Raw genomic sequence first — 17,085 nt, 5'->3', positions numbered from 1 at the left:
CTGGTAGAGTGAATATTGTTATTTATACCTTTGTCATTCAGGCAGTCAAGTCTTAAGCTACATTTCTTCATTTTTTAGGCCTGTACTGCATACTTGGTAAGACTGTGTTGAGGTAGCGCAAATATTTCCAACAAAGACTTCATTAATTTTAGGGTAGTTGAATTAAAAATGTGTATGTGAATTCAAACTTGAAGATCTTATCTGGTCGCTGCCAAAGTAAAGTGGATATACAACAAGTTCATTGTTATCCTTCACAATTACCAACTAAAGACATGGCTTCACAAACCCTCCCTTGGAAGGGATTCCTCACCAGCAGTGAGGACTAGTGTGAACTAGAGGAGGTCCATCTTTCAGGTGCTTGTTTCTGGACAAGCACCACCCTTCTCTGGCAGCAGCAGAACCCTTTGGTTGGCTGCTCTTTAACCTGAAGCAGTGAACAAGATTCAAGATTTAAAAAAAAGCCAAACAAACGAACAAAGAAACAACCCCAACCCCCAAAACAAAGCCACAAAACCCCAAACAAACAAAAAAAACAAAACCACAAATTCACCCAGTTCTAGAGTTATTTGCAACTTTTAATTCACTTGGCCATTCTACTGTAAGAGTCCTAAACTGTTATGTCGTCACAACTGGATGTGAAAGAACAGAGTAGGGCACACAGAAGTATTTAGGTTTGTCTTAGTGAGTAAGGGGGACAGAGAATCTGTGGTATCATAACACCACATGGTTCCTAAATGAGAGCATTCACGGTGATATTCAGTGTACTCTAGATTACATTGATTTTCTGCATACCTTTACTTGATTAACATCTTCTTTACTGGGAGTCACTAATGTAAACATGGCAACATTTACTGTAAGTTTTTAAAGAGCGTATGCTGCACAGCTGCAGCTAAAAGCAGTAGGAGCCATTCAGTGAACTCCGCTCAAACTTTTCTAGAAAAAACAGAGGACGAAATGACCTACCCTGACTTTTTGTACTGTGGTAAATACATTTTTGTAGTTGTGTGTGTCTGTGTGACGGTGCTTAAATAAATTATGTTCTCAATAAAATTCCATGCCAGCAAATATGGCATGCAGACTTGAAGCAGGAATTGGATTATTGCTTAGCAATTGTGCATTAGAAATACAATAACTAGAATTTATGTTTACATTAATTACAGCATGAACATAAATTTCTCTGGACTCTTTTATTCTTCATGTACTATGTGATTGCTTTTTGTCTCTCAATATACAAGACAATAAAGACTGGCAATCTCAGTTATAGATATGAAAAACTGAGTGCAAGGACTTTTTTTTTTCTCAGAGGGACCTTGTAGGTCCACTGGGTTTTGCTGCTTACATAATTTTTTTTATTATGTACAGTCAAGGAGTCCTAGTGTTTTTTGTGAAAAGCTCAGCTGATATGGTGGCAACATCTGTCTCTTAGTAAATGAATATCATATAATATTTTACAATAATTAACTAATGTCTTCAAAATAATTTCATGCTAAAGATAAGGGACCATACTGATGGTACTACAAAATAGAGGCTTTGTCTTTTTGAGGAACACAGAGAGTAAGTGGTAAATTAAACTGGTAGATGCTTGTGTCTGTTCTGTTTATATGTGCTGGATGAGACCTCTCCTTTTAATTTCTTGCTTTCTAGGGTTTCTAGAGGAACTCCTGAGTCTACAGAACTAATATCACAGGAATTAGAAATTTATCCTTTCCTTTTTACTAGAATCATGTACATTTTATACATATCTTTTCTCAGAGACTATGCAACTCCCTTGTTCTGTAGTTGACGACAATTTTAAAGGTGGTTTTTGCTGGAGGTTCTCTTTTCAGTGCTGTACGGGGAGATCCAGTTCTTTGCAGCTAACTGCTGGCCTTATATGATGATCCTCACTGAAGACTTTGTGGACACTTCTGAGTGTTTAAAGCAAGATGTTAAGTTGCAGAGAGGTTTCCTATTAAGGAAAAGTGATGTAATGTCAGTGGAACACTGCCAACTTCTCTCTGCTCATTTTATTTATATTAGCTGCATACCAAAGAAAATGCCCCATAAAACACGAGTGCTCCTTGCTATATTTAGCCAAGTTAATTTACTAATACCAGGATATTATGTTTATATGCAATGGAAATAATTATAAAAAGATTTAGGAATATTTTATTGAAATAAAACAGGTTGAACTTGGGAAAAGTAAATGCTAGATCTGCTTCTGGTACATAGGAAGACTCTAGGGTATCTTTTAACATTTATACTTGCAAGATATGTATTTCTGTGCTGAAAAGCATTGTTTAACATTTTAAATGAACTATTTTGCTGATTGTGTAAGGAACATAAAGTACAAGGAAGTTGATTACATTAATCTAAGTCTTTTTAGTCTAAGCATTGCAGGTGCCCTCACATGTAGCCCGTGTGACTAAAGCCAATCTTACCATACCTGCTCTGGTCTGATCTTCTGGTCTGAAATATTTACATTCATCTTCATACAGAATGCAGTGGGATATTGTGTGCTTTTTTTGGTGATGTTTAAAATCACTTTGGCATATCTTTTGTTGATTGCCTTCTCTGAATTTTTTTAGGACTACTTTTTAAATGAGTAAATGAGTCTCCTTTTCAATGAGTAGAATTTTTTTGCCTGGCTTATGTTCAACTCTTTGTTCTACAGCTGATGGTGTTGATAAATAATCACAAGATTTCTTCCTGACTCTAACAATGTTACTTCATAATGCTGTTAAACAATTTGACCTTTTCTATTAATTCTACTCCTACATAGTGACACTAGCTGGGTGTGGTAGTGTTGGAATTATGGATCCTCCCTGATACTAATTCAACCTAAAAGCATATTCCCCATCAAGAGTAGCTCAGCACATTTGTTAACTGCTGATAAATAAGAGCTGTCATACTAGTCAACTGCATAATGCATATGAGAGAAAAAAAGTCTGTATTTTAAAATAAATAAATTAAATGCTAAGTCTAGTATGACTGTGAAATCATGTGATATGAGTTCTTCAGTTGTCTCATGAGCTACCAAGTTGTGGGTGGGGGAAAGAATTTTGGGTAGTGTCATTTTTATCTGCATTACTGAGGATGTGTTGAACATTTTATATATTTTCTACTCGAATCTGAGTTGCCTGTCTTCATTTTGAAGCCTGTGGTTTATTTGGATGACTTCTAAAGACACTTCTTTAAGGTAGTCTTCATACTTTCTGACATTTAGCATCTAATTTACACATTCTGAACTGCACTCTGGAGGTTCCACTGACTCTCTGGGGGGCTGTAGTATTAGCAATGTAAGTGAGATGCCAAAGAGGAGATGATGAGAGCATTTCCCCATGTATCTCCTTTTGACTAGAAGAATTACAGCAACATGACATCAAACTGAAGTGCTGTAAGGCCAGAAGAAAAAGGCAAATGATCTTTTAGTCCAATCACAAATCAAGTATTACTGTTTTACGCATCTGGATCTTCTTTTGGAAATATAAAGCTATGTAATATATAGAAGATTTGAAAGTGATTGCAAGATTCTGTTGCTGTTTCCAAGTATGCAGATCTTTTCTCATTCATTCTGAGTGATTCATTGGGGAAGTAGATCATGCTGAGAAGAATCATGAGAAAAAATTTTGAGTCAACTAAGGGTCGAAAAACATTTCCTGCAATTATGAAGTATCTGAAGCTGGGCCTTTTGCCTTACAGATTCTTCTTAATTTCAAATCTCAGATTTTAAACATTAGACGAATTTAAAAACAAACAAACAAAAACAACAACAACAACAACAAGTCTTGGATCATGAGATGCCATTTCTAGTATTAGGCTCTTGAGGGCAAATGTTCTCCCTAGTGTAGAAGATCAGACATAACTAATCTGTGAAGTATTGCCTGGACAGGGTACAGCAAGAATTCTGTGCTATCAGTTCTTGCTTAGCAAAGTTTATTTCCCCATTTTTTTAAACTAGAGCCTGGTGCATTACTGATTATTTAAGTAACTTTAATATTGAAGTCTTTAAATTCATTTAGAAAACTGCAGTCTCTGAAGGTTTATGAAATGATCGAAAAATGGACAGCTTCAGACAACATTGCCCTTAGGGCATGAGAATGTAATTGATGTGGTAAGTCTAAGTGCATGGGCTCTTTAGAGTCCTGGCATGAGAAAGAGGATGACTGTAGGGAAATGAATTTATTTTCCTCCAAACAAAAATACTGAGCAGCAAAGTCTTTCTGCAAATCTGGGTTCTCACTTTCCCTGATGTATGACACAAGCAGTTGGAGAACTTAAATGTCTTTGCCTTATTTTGTACCTTTATGACAAAAAATTTTAAAAGCTCTGTGGTGTCTCTAACTTTTTAACTTTCATTTAATTATTTATTTTTCTGCAGTAAATTATTATCATATTTTACATGAATAGTCTAATCAATTAGCTGACCTCAAATCAACCAAATGCTTTTGTTATTGTGCAAACTTTTGCTCAGTGCTGTGTTTGAGGTTTCTCCCTAAAGCAGAATAGGAATAGAAGGATCTTTCAGATAAGAAAAAGGATCAATGTACTGTGTAAATTTTGACTACAGAGTAGTTTAAGTAAACTGACCCAGAGACACAAGGGTCGTGCAGGTTCTAACACCTGCAATAATTATCCTCATGTTCACTGTAGAAAACTGTAGTAGAGGAGGTTATTTTGGGCCAGTGTTTTCCAGAGGACTAAGTAAGCTTTTCTAGAGAAGCTAGCATATGAAGTGAGGTACAAAGTAAAGTAATGAATTTCGGTATCCATATGCGCTAGGTAGGTCTTCTGAAGCTCACAAGGAGTGGTGAAGAGGTGGTGATACCCCAAGGGAAGAGGCAGGGAGACAGATGAGAAGAAAGTAGTTAGCGAGAGGGAGGTCAGTGAGAAGAAAATCAAAAGACAGACTAGCATTATACCATGATAGGAGCATTGCTGAGAGGAACAGAGCAGAGAATCATGTGGAAATTCATGGTTCATACAGGAAGAACTGTATGATCCACACTGATGCTGACTCTAGTGCTACCTATTTTGGTATTGTCAATATCCCTCTGTCTTTGAAGTAATCTGCAAGCCCAAAATTACATTTTTGATATGGAACTACTGGTTGTTTACTAAAGCATAGCCTAATTTTTTTTTTTCTATCTCAGCTCTTTGTGAGGTAAATGATACCTTGCAGTCCAAGCTGTTGTGATGCTTGAAGAGAAGGTTTAATACACAGTTAATGTTGATTTCAGTGTGAAAGATAGATATTGCTACTTTTACATCTTATTAGCACTTTCAGTAATGGAAATAAAGCATGGATTAATTTTTTTTAATTTCAGTTTACTAACAGTGATTTTACCAGTAGTTTCCAAATATAATCTAAATACTCTAGTTATGCTAAGAAAAGAAATTGTATATAGAATTATATGACAGTTTGGGTTGGAAGGGCCCTTAAGAACACCTAGGTCCAGCCATCCTGCCATGGGCAGGGAACGCAGGCAGGAATAAAGTGCACACTACTAACAATTCAATGTAAAACCCTTTTTCAATAGGAACAATAAGGACAAACCAAAATGCTGTTGGTCAAGATAAACAAAATTTACTTTCGGAATAGGTAAACCAGTCTTCTTGACAACCGTTCTGGAATGTTCATTTTAACATAAATCTAATCTTAATAAATACGAGAAAATATAACTTGGGACCCTTAAATCAGACAAGTGCTGTTTCTAATATTCTTTCTCCAAGATTGTCCAGCTCCAGGCTGAGAAAGTGCACGAATCATCAAAATAATGAGTCCATAAAGAGGGAATCTTCCTTCATAATTGTCAGAAAAAATGGGTTTAAATCCTGAGACATACACTTTCCTTTGTAACTAGCTTTTTTACAAACTGCTCCATGATCAAACTGAAGGCAAAAAAGACACGTTTGTTTTGTCTGGGAGGTTTTTACTGCAGGGTAGATGGGCGGAGTGGAATTAACTGGTTTCTGGAGGTCAGCTGCAAGCAGTCAAATAGTAAAAACTGTACTACGACACAGAAATAGTAAAATTGCTGACAAGGATTGCTCAATATATTGTTTCTAAATATGTAAATGTTGAATAACATGCAACAAACCCTATTTTTAATATATATTACACATCGGTATGGTGTACTTTGAAATTGTGAAGAAATCCTATTAAGAAAATCCTATAAATCGGAAATATTAATGTTCAGCATATTTGCTTAGAAAGAGATGCGTTTGACTTACCAGAAGCTGACCCACAAAATATAAAGCCAGAACCTCCTGTGGTATGCACACTTCTTTTTAAAGACCTCTAGACTGTATGGCTTAGCTGGACACCTCATGGTAGTTTATACATCTACTCTGTGTGTATTGCCTACGTTAGCAAGTGGTACAGAGAAACAAGGGTGGCTCAGTAGAGTGACAAAACATGAGGGCATGATATGTACGCTGTACATTTCAGGGACACTGACTTTGATGTTTTGATTTTTTCGCTTTGGACTTGCTCTGTCTGTTCTCATGGGCTGAAACCTCCTTAGTGGCTCAAGTTTGTTAGTTCATTTCACCTGACAGTTCATGTTCCTGAGAGGCTTGTCATGGATGCAAACTGGAGAACAAGCAAGTGGGAAACAGTTGGAAATTTACTTCAAAAGTACATTTCTGATCCAGGCTAAAGCCCAAATGCAGTTGTGTCCTTACTGTTCTCTTATGAGAAGTGCCAGTCTCTGAGGTTCCTTTTTTTTTGTCCAGTCACCCTGTTGGGCACTATTTTATTTGGGAAAAATGAAACATGATCCTTCCTCTTGTTTTCTCTGGGAAAGAAGGCTTACTGCTTTCACTGAGAGCTAAGCTAATTGAGACCTAAACAGTTTTACAGAAGGGATGAATTATTCAGACTCACTGGTACAGCATTTGCCTATAACAAATATTACCTGAAGTGAATCATCTTTATGGAATGTATTTTCACTCAAAAGTACAAAAGAAATCATTTGCTCTGCCATTTATACATAAGGTATTCCATTTAAGCTTTCCAGAACAATGTACTGTACATTTATGTAACAGTTTTAAAAACAATTAAATTCTCCTTGTTAAATCACTGCATCTATTTACCAAGGAAATTCTATTTTAAAAGTATGTGTTGCCATCACAAGAAGCTAATTCAGGTTGTATGTCTGCATTGTGTAATTACAGTATTCTGTATTTCTCTTTGTGATAATAGGGAATGTAATTTGTTCTGGGCAGGTCTGTTCAGTCTGTTTAGGAGAATAATATATTCTGACTATTTAAAAAGATGTTTTGACTGCAGTGACATCTGTGTAGTGTAGATAGATTTTGTCTTTGCTTAGTAATTCTTCTGATAGGTAGTTTGTTTGTTTGTTTGTTTTTAACCAAGCAATGCGGAAATTACAGTGCAGTGTAGAATACAGTCTTGGAGTAAGGCTGCAGGTCTACTTGGTCCTTAGGGTTTGCCTAAGTCATCTTCATTATATTTATGTTTATCATGCCCTTGTAATAAGCAGTAATTCTTCATATCTGAGAGTGCTTCAGCAACATTTGAGTAGCATCATTTTTCTTGACTCTTTTATATTTTGGGGAAGAAGCCTTTTAAAAACAAACAAATAAAAAAAATCCAACCCCCAAACTCACACTTCTGAACTATGTCCGGCTAGATAACCAGTCACAGTGCCCTATAAACAATTTTATTTCCAAAATTCACCTATCAAGATGAATGAAGATCTCCATCTTGATACAAAATAGGTCACAAAAGTATTCATTAGGCTGCTATCACTGAAATTCATGTGAGTTGCTGATAAGAAAAAAAATGCAATTAAAAAAAAAAAATGTTATCGGTCTATATGCACAGATAAAGTTATGTCTCCTGTTATAGCCGAGTCTATAAAAAATTCTTTAAGTCTTCTAGATGCAATAGCTGACATAAGACATATCTGCCACACTGCCATACCTTTCATTATGATTACCAACCTGGATTGCATGGCAGGAATATAACATCCTGTGCTAGATCAAGCCTAAGATATAATTGAGTTAGGATTACACTGGTTGAGTAAATGTCACAGAAGTAGTGAGCGATGCTGTAATGTTATTTTCAGCTCCTGAGAACCTGGCGGAAAGATTATTACTGTCTCTGGCAGTTGCTCTTACCTCCTTGTGCTTCTCCTCCTTCCGTAAAAGTTAGTGTATGTTGTTGGGGGAGTTATTGTTATATACACAGAAGGACTTCAGCAACAATGGTATAACACTAAACCTTTATGGCATTTGGATGGTGCTGACACCTAAAGTAAGTCTGTCATATTGTTGTAGTAGGAGAATCTCAGAAGTATCTAAGTATTTTCTATGAATATTATGTATTTATTTACTTTCATGTGGTTCCTTTTCATATGGCAGTTTTAGAACAGGATACTTCCAGGGAGTTACAGTAACACAGACTACTGATATGTCAGCTGGTAATATCCCAGATTTACATGGGGCAGTGACCTGCTCAAATATCAGAATTATTTGTGAATACAAAGTAGCTGGTAAAAGGACCTAGAATTTAGTCTCTAAAACTACCTTAACTTCTTAGATAATTTTTAAAACATAGCTGAAATTTTAATTTTCCTAATAACACGTTGAGAGCAGTTGTGTGCTCCCTTTAATGTCAGGGCATCCAGTAGCTACTCTATTTTTTTTTTTTGTAACGTGATGTCCATTCTTCTTTACAGAAGTATCAGTAGTACAAAACAGTCATCTTTATGTGTAACCCAAAGAACAGACACTTGACAGATACTAGAATGTTAATACTGAAAGCATGAAGTTCCACAGTAGTAGTTGGTGAGTAGGCATAAAAGTAAGCAAATCTCCTGACTTTGTTGGTCAGTGGTAGATGAAATGTGAGCATTGTATTAATCAAATATATTAAATTTAAAGCAAATATGTAAATAAAAAAGAACACTGTACATGTGTTGTTCCAGTGGCAGCTCTGAGAAAATGTATTGTATTACATATTTTTCTTCACTTTTGATTTTAGGCTAGTACAGTTTTTCATACTTTGATATATATTTTTTTCTTTCCATATTTTCTTTGAATATATACCAATCATCACAGAACATAACCTTCCACATGGTATAGCATAAGCAGAGGCAGAAGACCTATTTTTCTGTTTGCAGGCTAGTTCATTCCTGCATTCCGAGTAATGAGTTATGGTTTCCTACACCTTGGGCCAATTCACCTGCAAATTGAAAGCTGTGTTGTTATTAATGCCTCATTACAGTTTACCTCTTAATAATGTAATGGTTTTTGCTTCCTGTATCAACAAAACTTGTTACCTGTGTAATTTTTTAACTGTTACATCTATGACTGGATAATCTGCGCACTACCTATGCAACACTACTGAATTACCAACCCAGACAGATTTTTGACTACCAGACTAATTCTTATGATCTAACCCCAGCAGAGATATGAAGTTTAGCCTTTTTGCTAAAGCTTGTGTTGTATCTTTATGACTTTTGGGAACAATGAATGTGCACAACAGCACAATTTCCTCTCTTTCTGAACCCAAGCTAAATGTGTTATCTCACTGTTACATGTTTTGAAAAATGTCGCTGCAGTGGTATCAAGGGGTGAAAAATAGTTCCTCTCTTCAAAAGAACTGCTTGTGTTTGCTGAATACTGGCACTATCTCTACTGTTAGTTTCCTTAGTGCAGAAATTACCTTGATGCCTTTGACAGATAATCAAACCATAGTGGAAAATGGGCACAGCTACAACTGCCACTCTTTGGGATAGATAGAAAAGTTATTAACAGCCAAATTACAGCAGGACTTCCTTGCAAGAGAGTTCATAAACAATGCAGTTGGTTTTGTATGCAGTGTGTATGAAGTTTCTCAGATGAAAAGTTAAGCTTAGTTTCCCAGCGTGCTCATAACACTGTCCCTGTTTTAGCTCTTGCCCCATACTGAGAGTGTGTTAGGTTACAGTGAAACTGATTATAAATGCTCCTGTTCGTTAACCTGAAATACAGGAAGTGTTATTTGTTGTGAAGCTGCATTTTCAAACTGTTAAGCTTCGAAGAGAACGTACTAAAAATGTTAAAATGTTGCAGATGGTGGAGATTGTTCCTAGTTATAGCTCCCCAGTTATTCAGCATGAGGTTTGAATTGTAGTAGCAATCTGCATCCTCCCTGCAATGTGTTAGTATAGACAAAACATACCTATGAATATTTTTGGGGTAGAACCCAAACTGATGCTGGGTTTTGTGTGTTGTTGTTGTCATTCCCTCCATTCTCTCCTCTCCATATCTCCCCTCCACCCCATTTTTATTTTAACTGATAATTCCAGTCTTACATAAATCTGAACCCTTGCAGCATTTAAAACAGTCCACATTTTTTTCCCTCACAATATAAGGGATTGTTCAGCAACAGGAAATCTAATGTTTAAGTAAATGTATTTGTATTGATACAGTCTGAAGGCTGTCTGTGTGTTGAATATATTGCAGTTTTTGTTAAAAGGGGCAACCGTTCTCCCTTTACTTCACTTTCGTGCCTTGACATATCTGTACAATTTCAACATTTCTAAAAATGAGCAAGTGTTCCTTCAGGGGACAGTTTTGTATTCTTTTATTTTCTGCACAGCTGTTTATTAATTCACTGTTAGATAAAGTTAGGGTTGGGATTTTTTTTTTCATTTTAACAACTCTCAATTATTGATAAGTCTAGTGGAAAACCTTGAATTATATTAGAAATTTTGTCAAGAGTAGAATTCCAGATATTGGTGATTGCTGTCAGATTTTTGATAAGTAGGTATGTACATTTTAGTTTCTAAAATAACAACTGTCCGAAGTACTTTGGAAAATTACTAATTTTCAGCAGTACCGTGTACATCAGTAAAATAAAAATATTGTGGTTGTAGAAAGCAAATTAAATAGTGTCTTTAAGAGCTATCTTAACAGCTACCTGGCAAGTTTGCCCTGCCAGCTGCCTAGGAGCCATAGATGCAGAAGCACTGTGAATCTTATCCAGTGATGAAAGCTCAGCAGCTCCAAAGCTCCCACTGCTTCTAGTTCTCCATTCCTTCTCTGCCTACCATTTATCCTGTTGGGCTACCAAGGAGCTAAAGAGACATATGTGATACATTCAAATTCTAATAAATTAATACATTTTGAAAAAAATTCATCCTGGATTTTATGGTATAAATAACTAAGTATAGGTATAAATATGCCTAAATGTACACACATAAAAAGTACATCTCTACAGAGATACTTCTGACATGGAAGTCAGTGAGAACAACCCTTACCTTTTAACACAGCATGATGGTGACTATTTCCTTTCTGGTAGAGCTCTGGCATGATTCTGAAGCAATAGCATTGAGTTAGAAGGTAGATCTTTATTGGAGGCGAGTAGTTGTTAATGGCCAGTCTTCGCGAGCGAAGATCTGGGGAAGGTCTTTACACCTTCCAGCCTGCGCATTGGATTTTTTAGGTGAGACACAGTGTGCGCAGAACTGAGCCCACCCTACCTCAAAATAAAAATACAATCTCAATTTAGAAAACTAGATCAAGCTTTTAAAGTTGTGCTTAATTCTGATTATTTTTTATTTAAAATACTCCTGTACTTTCATTTCAGAGGTATATTTTGTATACTGCTGTAAAACTGTACCATATGTTTCTCAAAGGGCAGGTCACTGGTAGGATTGTGAAGAGGCCAGTCTGCTTTTGCTCAGGAATAACTTGAGACAGAAATGAGCTCATTATTCTTCCATAACTGAGATAAATATGAGTCTTTCTTTCAGACAAAAATTACTTCTCTTTGACTGCTTTCCATTTACTCCTTTTCTTTTTTAAGATCAAGAGAGACAAAATCAGGAATTTCAAAAAGTTATAACACAGAGAAAACCACTTAATCTTCCTTCTTTACTTGAGGTCATTTATTTCAATTTACTTTGTATATTGTGTTGTAAAACACTAACTACATTTCAATATATTTAGATACTTTGTGACAGACACTACCTCAATAGGGTTAATTTTGTGTACGAAGATTACTTCGAGGCTTGAATAGCATTTCCCTACCTTTGGAGAACTTTCCCTCTCAAGATAGGTAGTCTGGATAGAAGGGCTTCTATATGAACTTTGGTGTTTAAAAGGTACACAGAGTTGATGATTAAACTGCAGGTAGCAGGGTGCTTCCCGGAAGAGGGACACTGTTCCTCTAAATAATTTTTTATGCTCTTCACAAACCCAGAGATGTAAGGCGAGAAGTAAAGCTGGTACATAACCTAATACTGGGACCTTGTGTATGAACCCAGCAGAGAACTTAAGAATGAAGGATTAATTGCATCCCCCAAATTGCCATCTGCTGTACTGTCCTCTGCAATCCACTAGCCATTTCCACCATGTGCCCTCCTCCATTCCACTGTGTCCAGGCACTTTGAGTTACAGTTCTTGATGGTGGTTGTTGCCAATTTACTCCTCAAAGTCACAGACTACTCTATCGGTTTTCAAAACAATGTGATACAAAGAAGGTATCAGGATGAAAAAGCATTATGAAAATGGGATAAAAAGATAAAACAACCTGTTATAATTTAAACCAAGTGCATACCTTAGTATATGAATTCTTGAGTAACTATTAAACTATGCTGTATGTATTGGCACGCATAGTTGCCCACTAAGGAACCGAATGTCTCATGCCTCTAGTCTTCCCTTTCAACATCTGTTTTCAAATGTTTCTTGCTAACATTTAGCTCTGAAAGTCACCACCTTACTGAGCAGGTTCCAAGTGCTCAGAACCAAACCTGTGCATGAAGCTGTTCTTACAGGCAATGCGTGCCAGAAACCTCACTTCTGTAGTAACTAATGTCTGCTTTCATTAAAACATTACTGCTTTACTGTTTGCATTTTTTACCTATTTTAGCATACCTATTAGAACATCTGAAAATATATAGAAAAATCTTGGTTAAGAATACCTGGTATGGGAAAAAATCAAATATTGAAGCAGAACTTTTAAAAATATTTATGTATTATTAGGCCTGCTTTTTGGTTGCCAAAATTTCTCAATATTCACTTTATCCTAGTTATGATTTTTTATTTAATTACTTACCTTTACCATTTACTAATCAGATTTTCTAAAAAGATTACTTCTAAATGTTCATTCTTATATTGTTATGATTAACTATTTGGCAAAACAAAAAACTCCACATGAGAAAAAAAGTTTATTCTCTATTGTTTAAAAAAGCTTAATGCCTTCCCTGAAAGCATGTGTGCTCTTTAGAGTACTGGGATTACAAAACATATTTCAGCTAATTGGAAAGAGGATGTAATTACAATCAAACTAGTTTTTCTTGTAATCTCATCAAAAACCTGATCTCTTTTTAATTCTCTTCTTTGTTCTCTACTGATGAGAGCAACATAGCGAGCTGATTCCCCTGCATAAATTTGACTGCTGGGCTCTAAATATCTTTGTTGAACCAGTGTTATCTTTCAGGGACATACCTGTATAGAGCTTCCACTGCTATCATTGTCATTCCAAAGGAAAACTTGTGAATTGATATTCTTTCCTACTTTTTTGGTTCTTCATAATGGCACATCCATAGGATACATCTGCTCAAGAAAATAAGAAGTATAGGGCAATTTTTACTCTTAAAAGAATAGCTCTGAGGTAGAGAACATTCCTTTGCAGACAAGGATTGTGCATTTTACAACTGGCATGAAACTTTACTCTAACATGGTCTTTGTGGTTTTCTGCCACATGAGCTGATGTGATAATGATTATGCTTGCACGTTATTTTTCTAAGAAGACACGCACTTGCTTTGTCTGGACCCCAAGCTTATCAAAAGCTTTTCAAATGGAATTACTGCTGTACCGGGCCAATAAACCCTGATTTACAGGCATGTATATACCTGCGGTCTCAAGTCAAGCTCAGTGTTAGAGCAGAGCGACCTCACATTTGCCTGCCAACCTTTCGTAGGCACACCCTGACTCTGGTCTCCACTTCTGCCTGGCTGGGTGCAGCAGCAGCGCAGTGGCAGGGCTGTAGTAGTACCACTGACAGGGCCATAGATGGGCATTTGTGTTATGCTGCTGGCCGGGTGCATCGCCATGTGATTTGGCAAATGAAAATGAAAAGGTCTCAAGACATGACACTCTGACTTGCTTTCAGCACATGTTGGATAAACACAGGAGTGCTGGAGACAGCGAAGTTTCTTCTATATTCAACACACCATTTACAATGTTAAATCCCCCCCTTTTTTTTTTTACCTTAGTCTCTCTGTAATAAATAGGAAAAAAAAAAAGAGAGTGATTACGATGGAAAAAAAGATAAGTATTATTTTTAAGTAATCTTAGAGGTATTAGACAGTAGGTCTTCAGATATTCAGACTAAAGATACAGTAGAAAATAAAAGTATTAGTCTTACAGGCCTTTCTCTGTCCAGGCAAAGTTGACCTGAAGTGCTTCCGTCATCAACAAAGAAACTTGAATGATGATGGAAACTAAAATTTTGTTGTTCTAACCTATTTAGAGAAAGGAGACTTCTATGTAATTTAGCAAAAAAAGAAGTTTTAGCCTGTGTCATGTGAAGTGAAGAGGTGAACTGATAAGGATTTAGAGTCTCTATAATCAGCTTTAAAAAATGAATTATAAGAACTACAAGTGAACCACAATATTTAGATGTTCTTGTTCCTGATCTAATTAAAAAGAAAAATGGCCTCCTCTTTTTAAGTGCGGAAATGTATATTGTTGGTGAGATTTTGCTAGAATTGAGTCATCTTTACAAAAACAAAAAAGGAAACTGTTAAATGTAAATAACTGATTTTTCAGTTTTCTGTCCTAAACAATCTTTCTCCTCTTTTTCTTATCTAAGCAGTCTCCCTTGGCATGAGATTATAAGCAGAATTATTGTCAGAAAACATTTTCTGGGAAATGTAGATGGTTGGAATATCAAAAATAATCTTCAAATGGAAAATATGATGTTATTACCATTTCTAATTTTGTTGCTACCAACAAAAGTATATTGTTGTGCCAGAGTCATACATTCATATGCCTTGCATTAAGACTGCTTCTAAAATTTCTGCTTAAATGACCTAAATTATACATAAACAATGACACATTTGTATATAATAAAGTATTTATATATTAAATACACAGAAAAGGTATATGTGCATATGCTGAAACTTGGTAGACATGTGGAGTATTGAGATAAAGTTATGGTTTCCAGCTGGAAGATGACAATTTTTAAGCAAGTCGGTCTGGTGTGTTTTCGGATGATAGAGCACACAGTTAATTTTGAGCTTGATGTCATTCAAACAACTGTATCGTGGACAAAAAAAAAAAAACAAACTAACCCAACCCAAAATAAAAAAAACAGTGCATGATCTGGTTTGCTTCACTGCTCAACATTTTACTTTTTTTCTTTTTCTTTTTCATTGTTACTTAATTAACATTTTTGAGTGCTCCTGCATATTAGTTTTTTTGGTCTCTATTCTTCTTCTAATAAATATGTACATTTCTTAATGAAATTCTTATTTCCCTTTGAGCTGATAGTATTGCAATTAGCAATTTCTCAGAACTGTATTGAGTATCTACCAAGATACATCTCAGGACCTACAGTTGAAAATGAAGCCTGGGAAAAAAAGTGGGACTAAAGACATGGAGAAACTCAGTTTATCACTTCCTTAGGTTACAGATGGTTCTCAGAAGTTTTTGCTCATTTACAGATACATGGATGGTTCTAACACAGAAGTTGGTCCTTTCTCTCCAAGTACTTTGTTTAAAGTATGACCCTAATTAGGTCTGTCTGATTGGCCCACAGAGGCTACAGCAGAAGTCATGGCTGAAGTTGTCACTGGGTAAATATTTCAGCCTTATTATTGAAACAGGGCCATTGAGTTAAATACTCAAGAAACAAAAAGAAACCTTGTTAAGAATTTCAGTATTTCTACCTTTAATTCTGTTATCTGGATTGATTCTTTAAAATATCGCAAGTGTTTTCAAATTGTCATATAATTTACCCTTTTAAAGAATTGAAGGTTCTGCTAAATTCCATTATTCATATGCTTTTCCTCCACCTTGAGGACAAAAAATGGGCTTTTGTAGCAATGTTTTAGCTCTGAAGAAATTGGGCTATTCAACATATGTAAACACTTTGAACTTTAACTCTTTTGATTTTCCTGGACCATAGATCAGCGGACTTCTGTCTCCTCCCCAACCAGCACTGCGTGTCTGATCATCTTTTTGTCTATTTTTCCTTCCCGCAGGGGCCCCCAAAAAATACAGCAGCTACAGAACCAAATTCGTCTGGAGCAAGAAAGTGGCCAGTGGTATCGTCACCAACAGCAACCTGATCATCATCAGCACCCTCCCTCTTCTCCTTCCTTTCCTCCTCCCCCCTCCTTCCAGGAGCTTGAGCCCAGCCAGCCTGCCACCTCTCCTGTGCCAATGAGTATTCTTAACTCTCATACTTCCCCTACCATGCAGTCTTCTGGCTCCTTTAACTATGCTCGGCCTAAGCAGTTTATTGCTGCTCAGAACATCAGCCCTGCTTCAGGTTATGTGACTCCATCTTCAGGATCATCTACATCCAGTCTTCCTTCTCCTTTGTCTCCAACTGCTTCTCAGAAACAGTTTGGCAGAGTGCCTGTTCCTCCCTTCTCTCAGCAGTTTGCTCCAGAAGGGGAGTATCCCTGGTCTCCTTCTTCTCCATCCCCCCCACCCCCGCCTCCACCTGTCTTTAGTCCAACCGCAACATATCCGGTGTGTGATTCCTTTCCACTTCCACCTCCTCCGCCCCCTCCTCTTCCTTCACTTTCTTCACCTTCCCACAGCCTGTCTCCAACTCCAAGATTTCCTAATTCCGGCCAGTCTCCAGCAGCTTTTCTCAGCTCCATGCTGCCATCCCAGCCGCCACCCATTTCTGTCAACGCGTTAGGCCTCCCGAAAGGAGTGACTCCTCCGTAAGTATCAGCTGATGAGCTCCTTGACTGTATTGAAGATTGTAATGAAGATTATTGCACTTGCTTAATTTTTATTTTTCTAGGGTCCCTGGCTGTTAGCTTCTATCTGAGAGGGAGAGATGAGTGAACAAATTATAAATGCCTCTGTGCTAGAGATGTGAGGTAGTTTTTTAACCCTTA

At 36.6% G+C, this 17,085-nt stretch overlaps 1 protein-coding gene across 8 annotated transcripts in view; it reads left to right on the top strand.

Moving 5' to 3' along the window:
• Window positions 1-17,085, top strand: part of PALLD (palladin, cytoskeletal associated protein) — a 200,840-nt gene that overhangs the window by 147,823 nt on the left and 35,932 nt on the right. For all 8 annotated transcript variants that reach the window (XM_050338271.1, XM_050338272.1, XM_050338268.1 and 5 more), the window contains one exon: window positions 16,210-16,905. In XM_050338271.1, the coding sequence (XP_050194228.1) occupies window positions 16,210-16,905 (696 nt within the window). The remainder of the gene's footprint in view (window positions 1-16,209; window positions 16,906-17,085) is intronic.

The sequence above is a fragment of the Myiozetetes cayanensis genome, unplaced genomic scaffold (assembly GCF_022539395.1).
Source record: "Myiozetetes cayanensis isolate MyiCay16 unplaced genomic scaffold, myiCay2020 scf7, whole genome shotgun sequence".
Taxonomy (NCBI): domain Eukaryota; kingdom Metazoa; phylum Chordata; class Aves; order Passeriformes; family Tyrannidae; genus Myiozetetes; species Myiozetetes cayanensis.
Note: the sequence above shows the minus strand (reverse complement) of the source record. Positions and strands in the feature narration are given on the sequence as shown.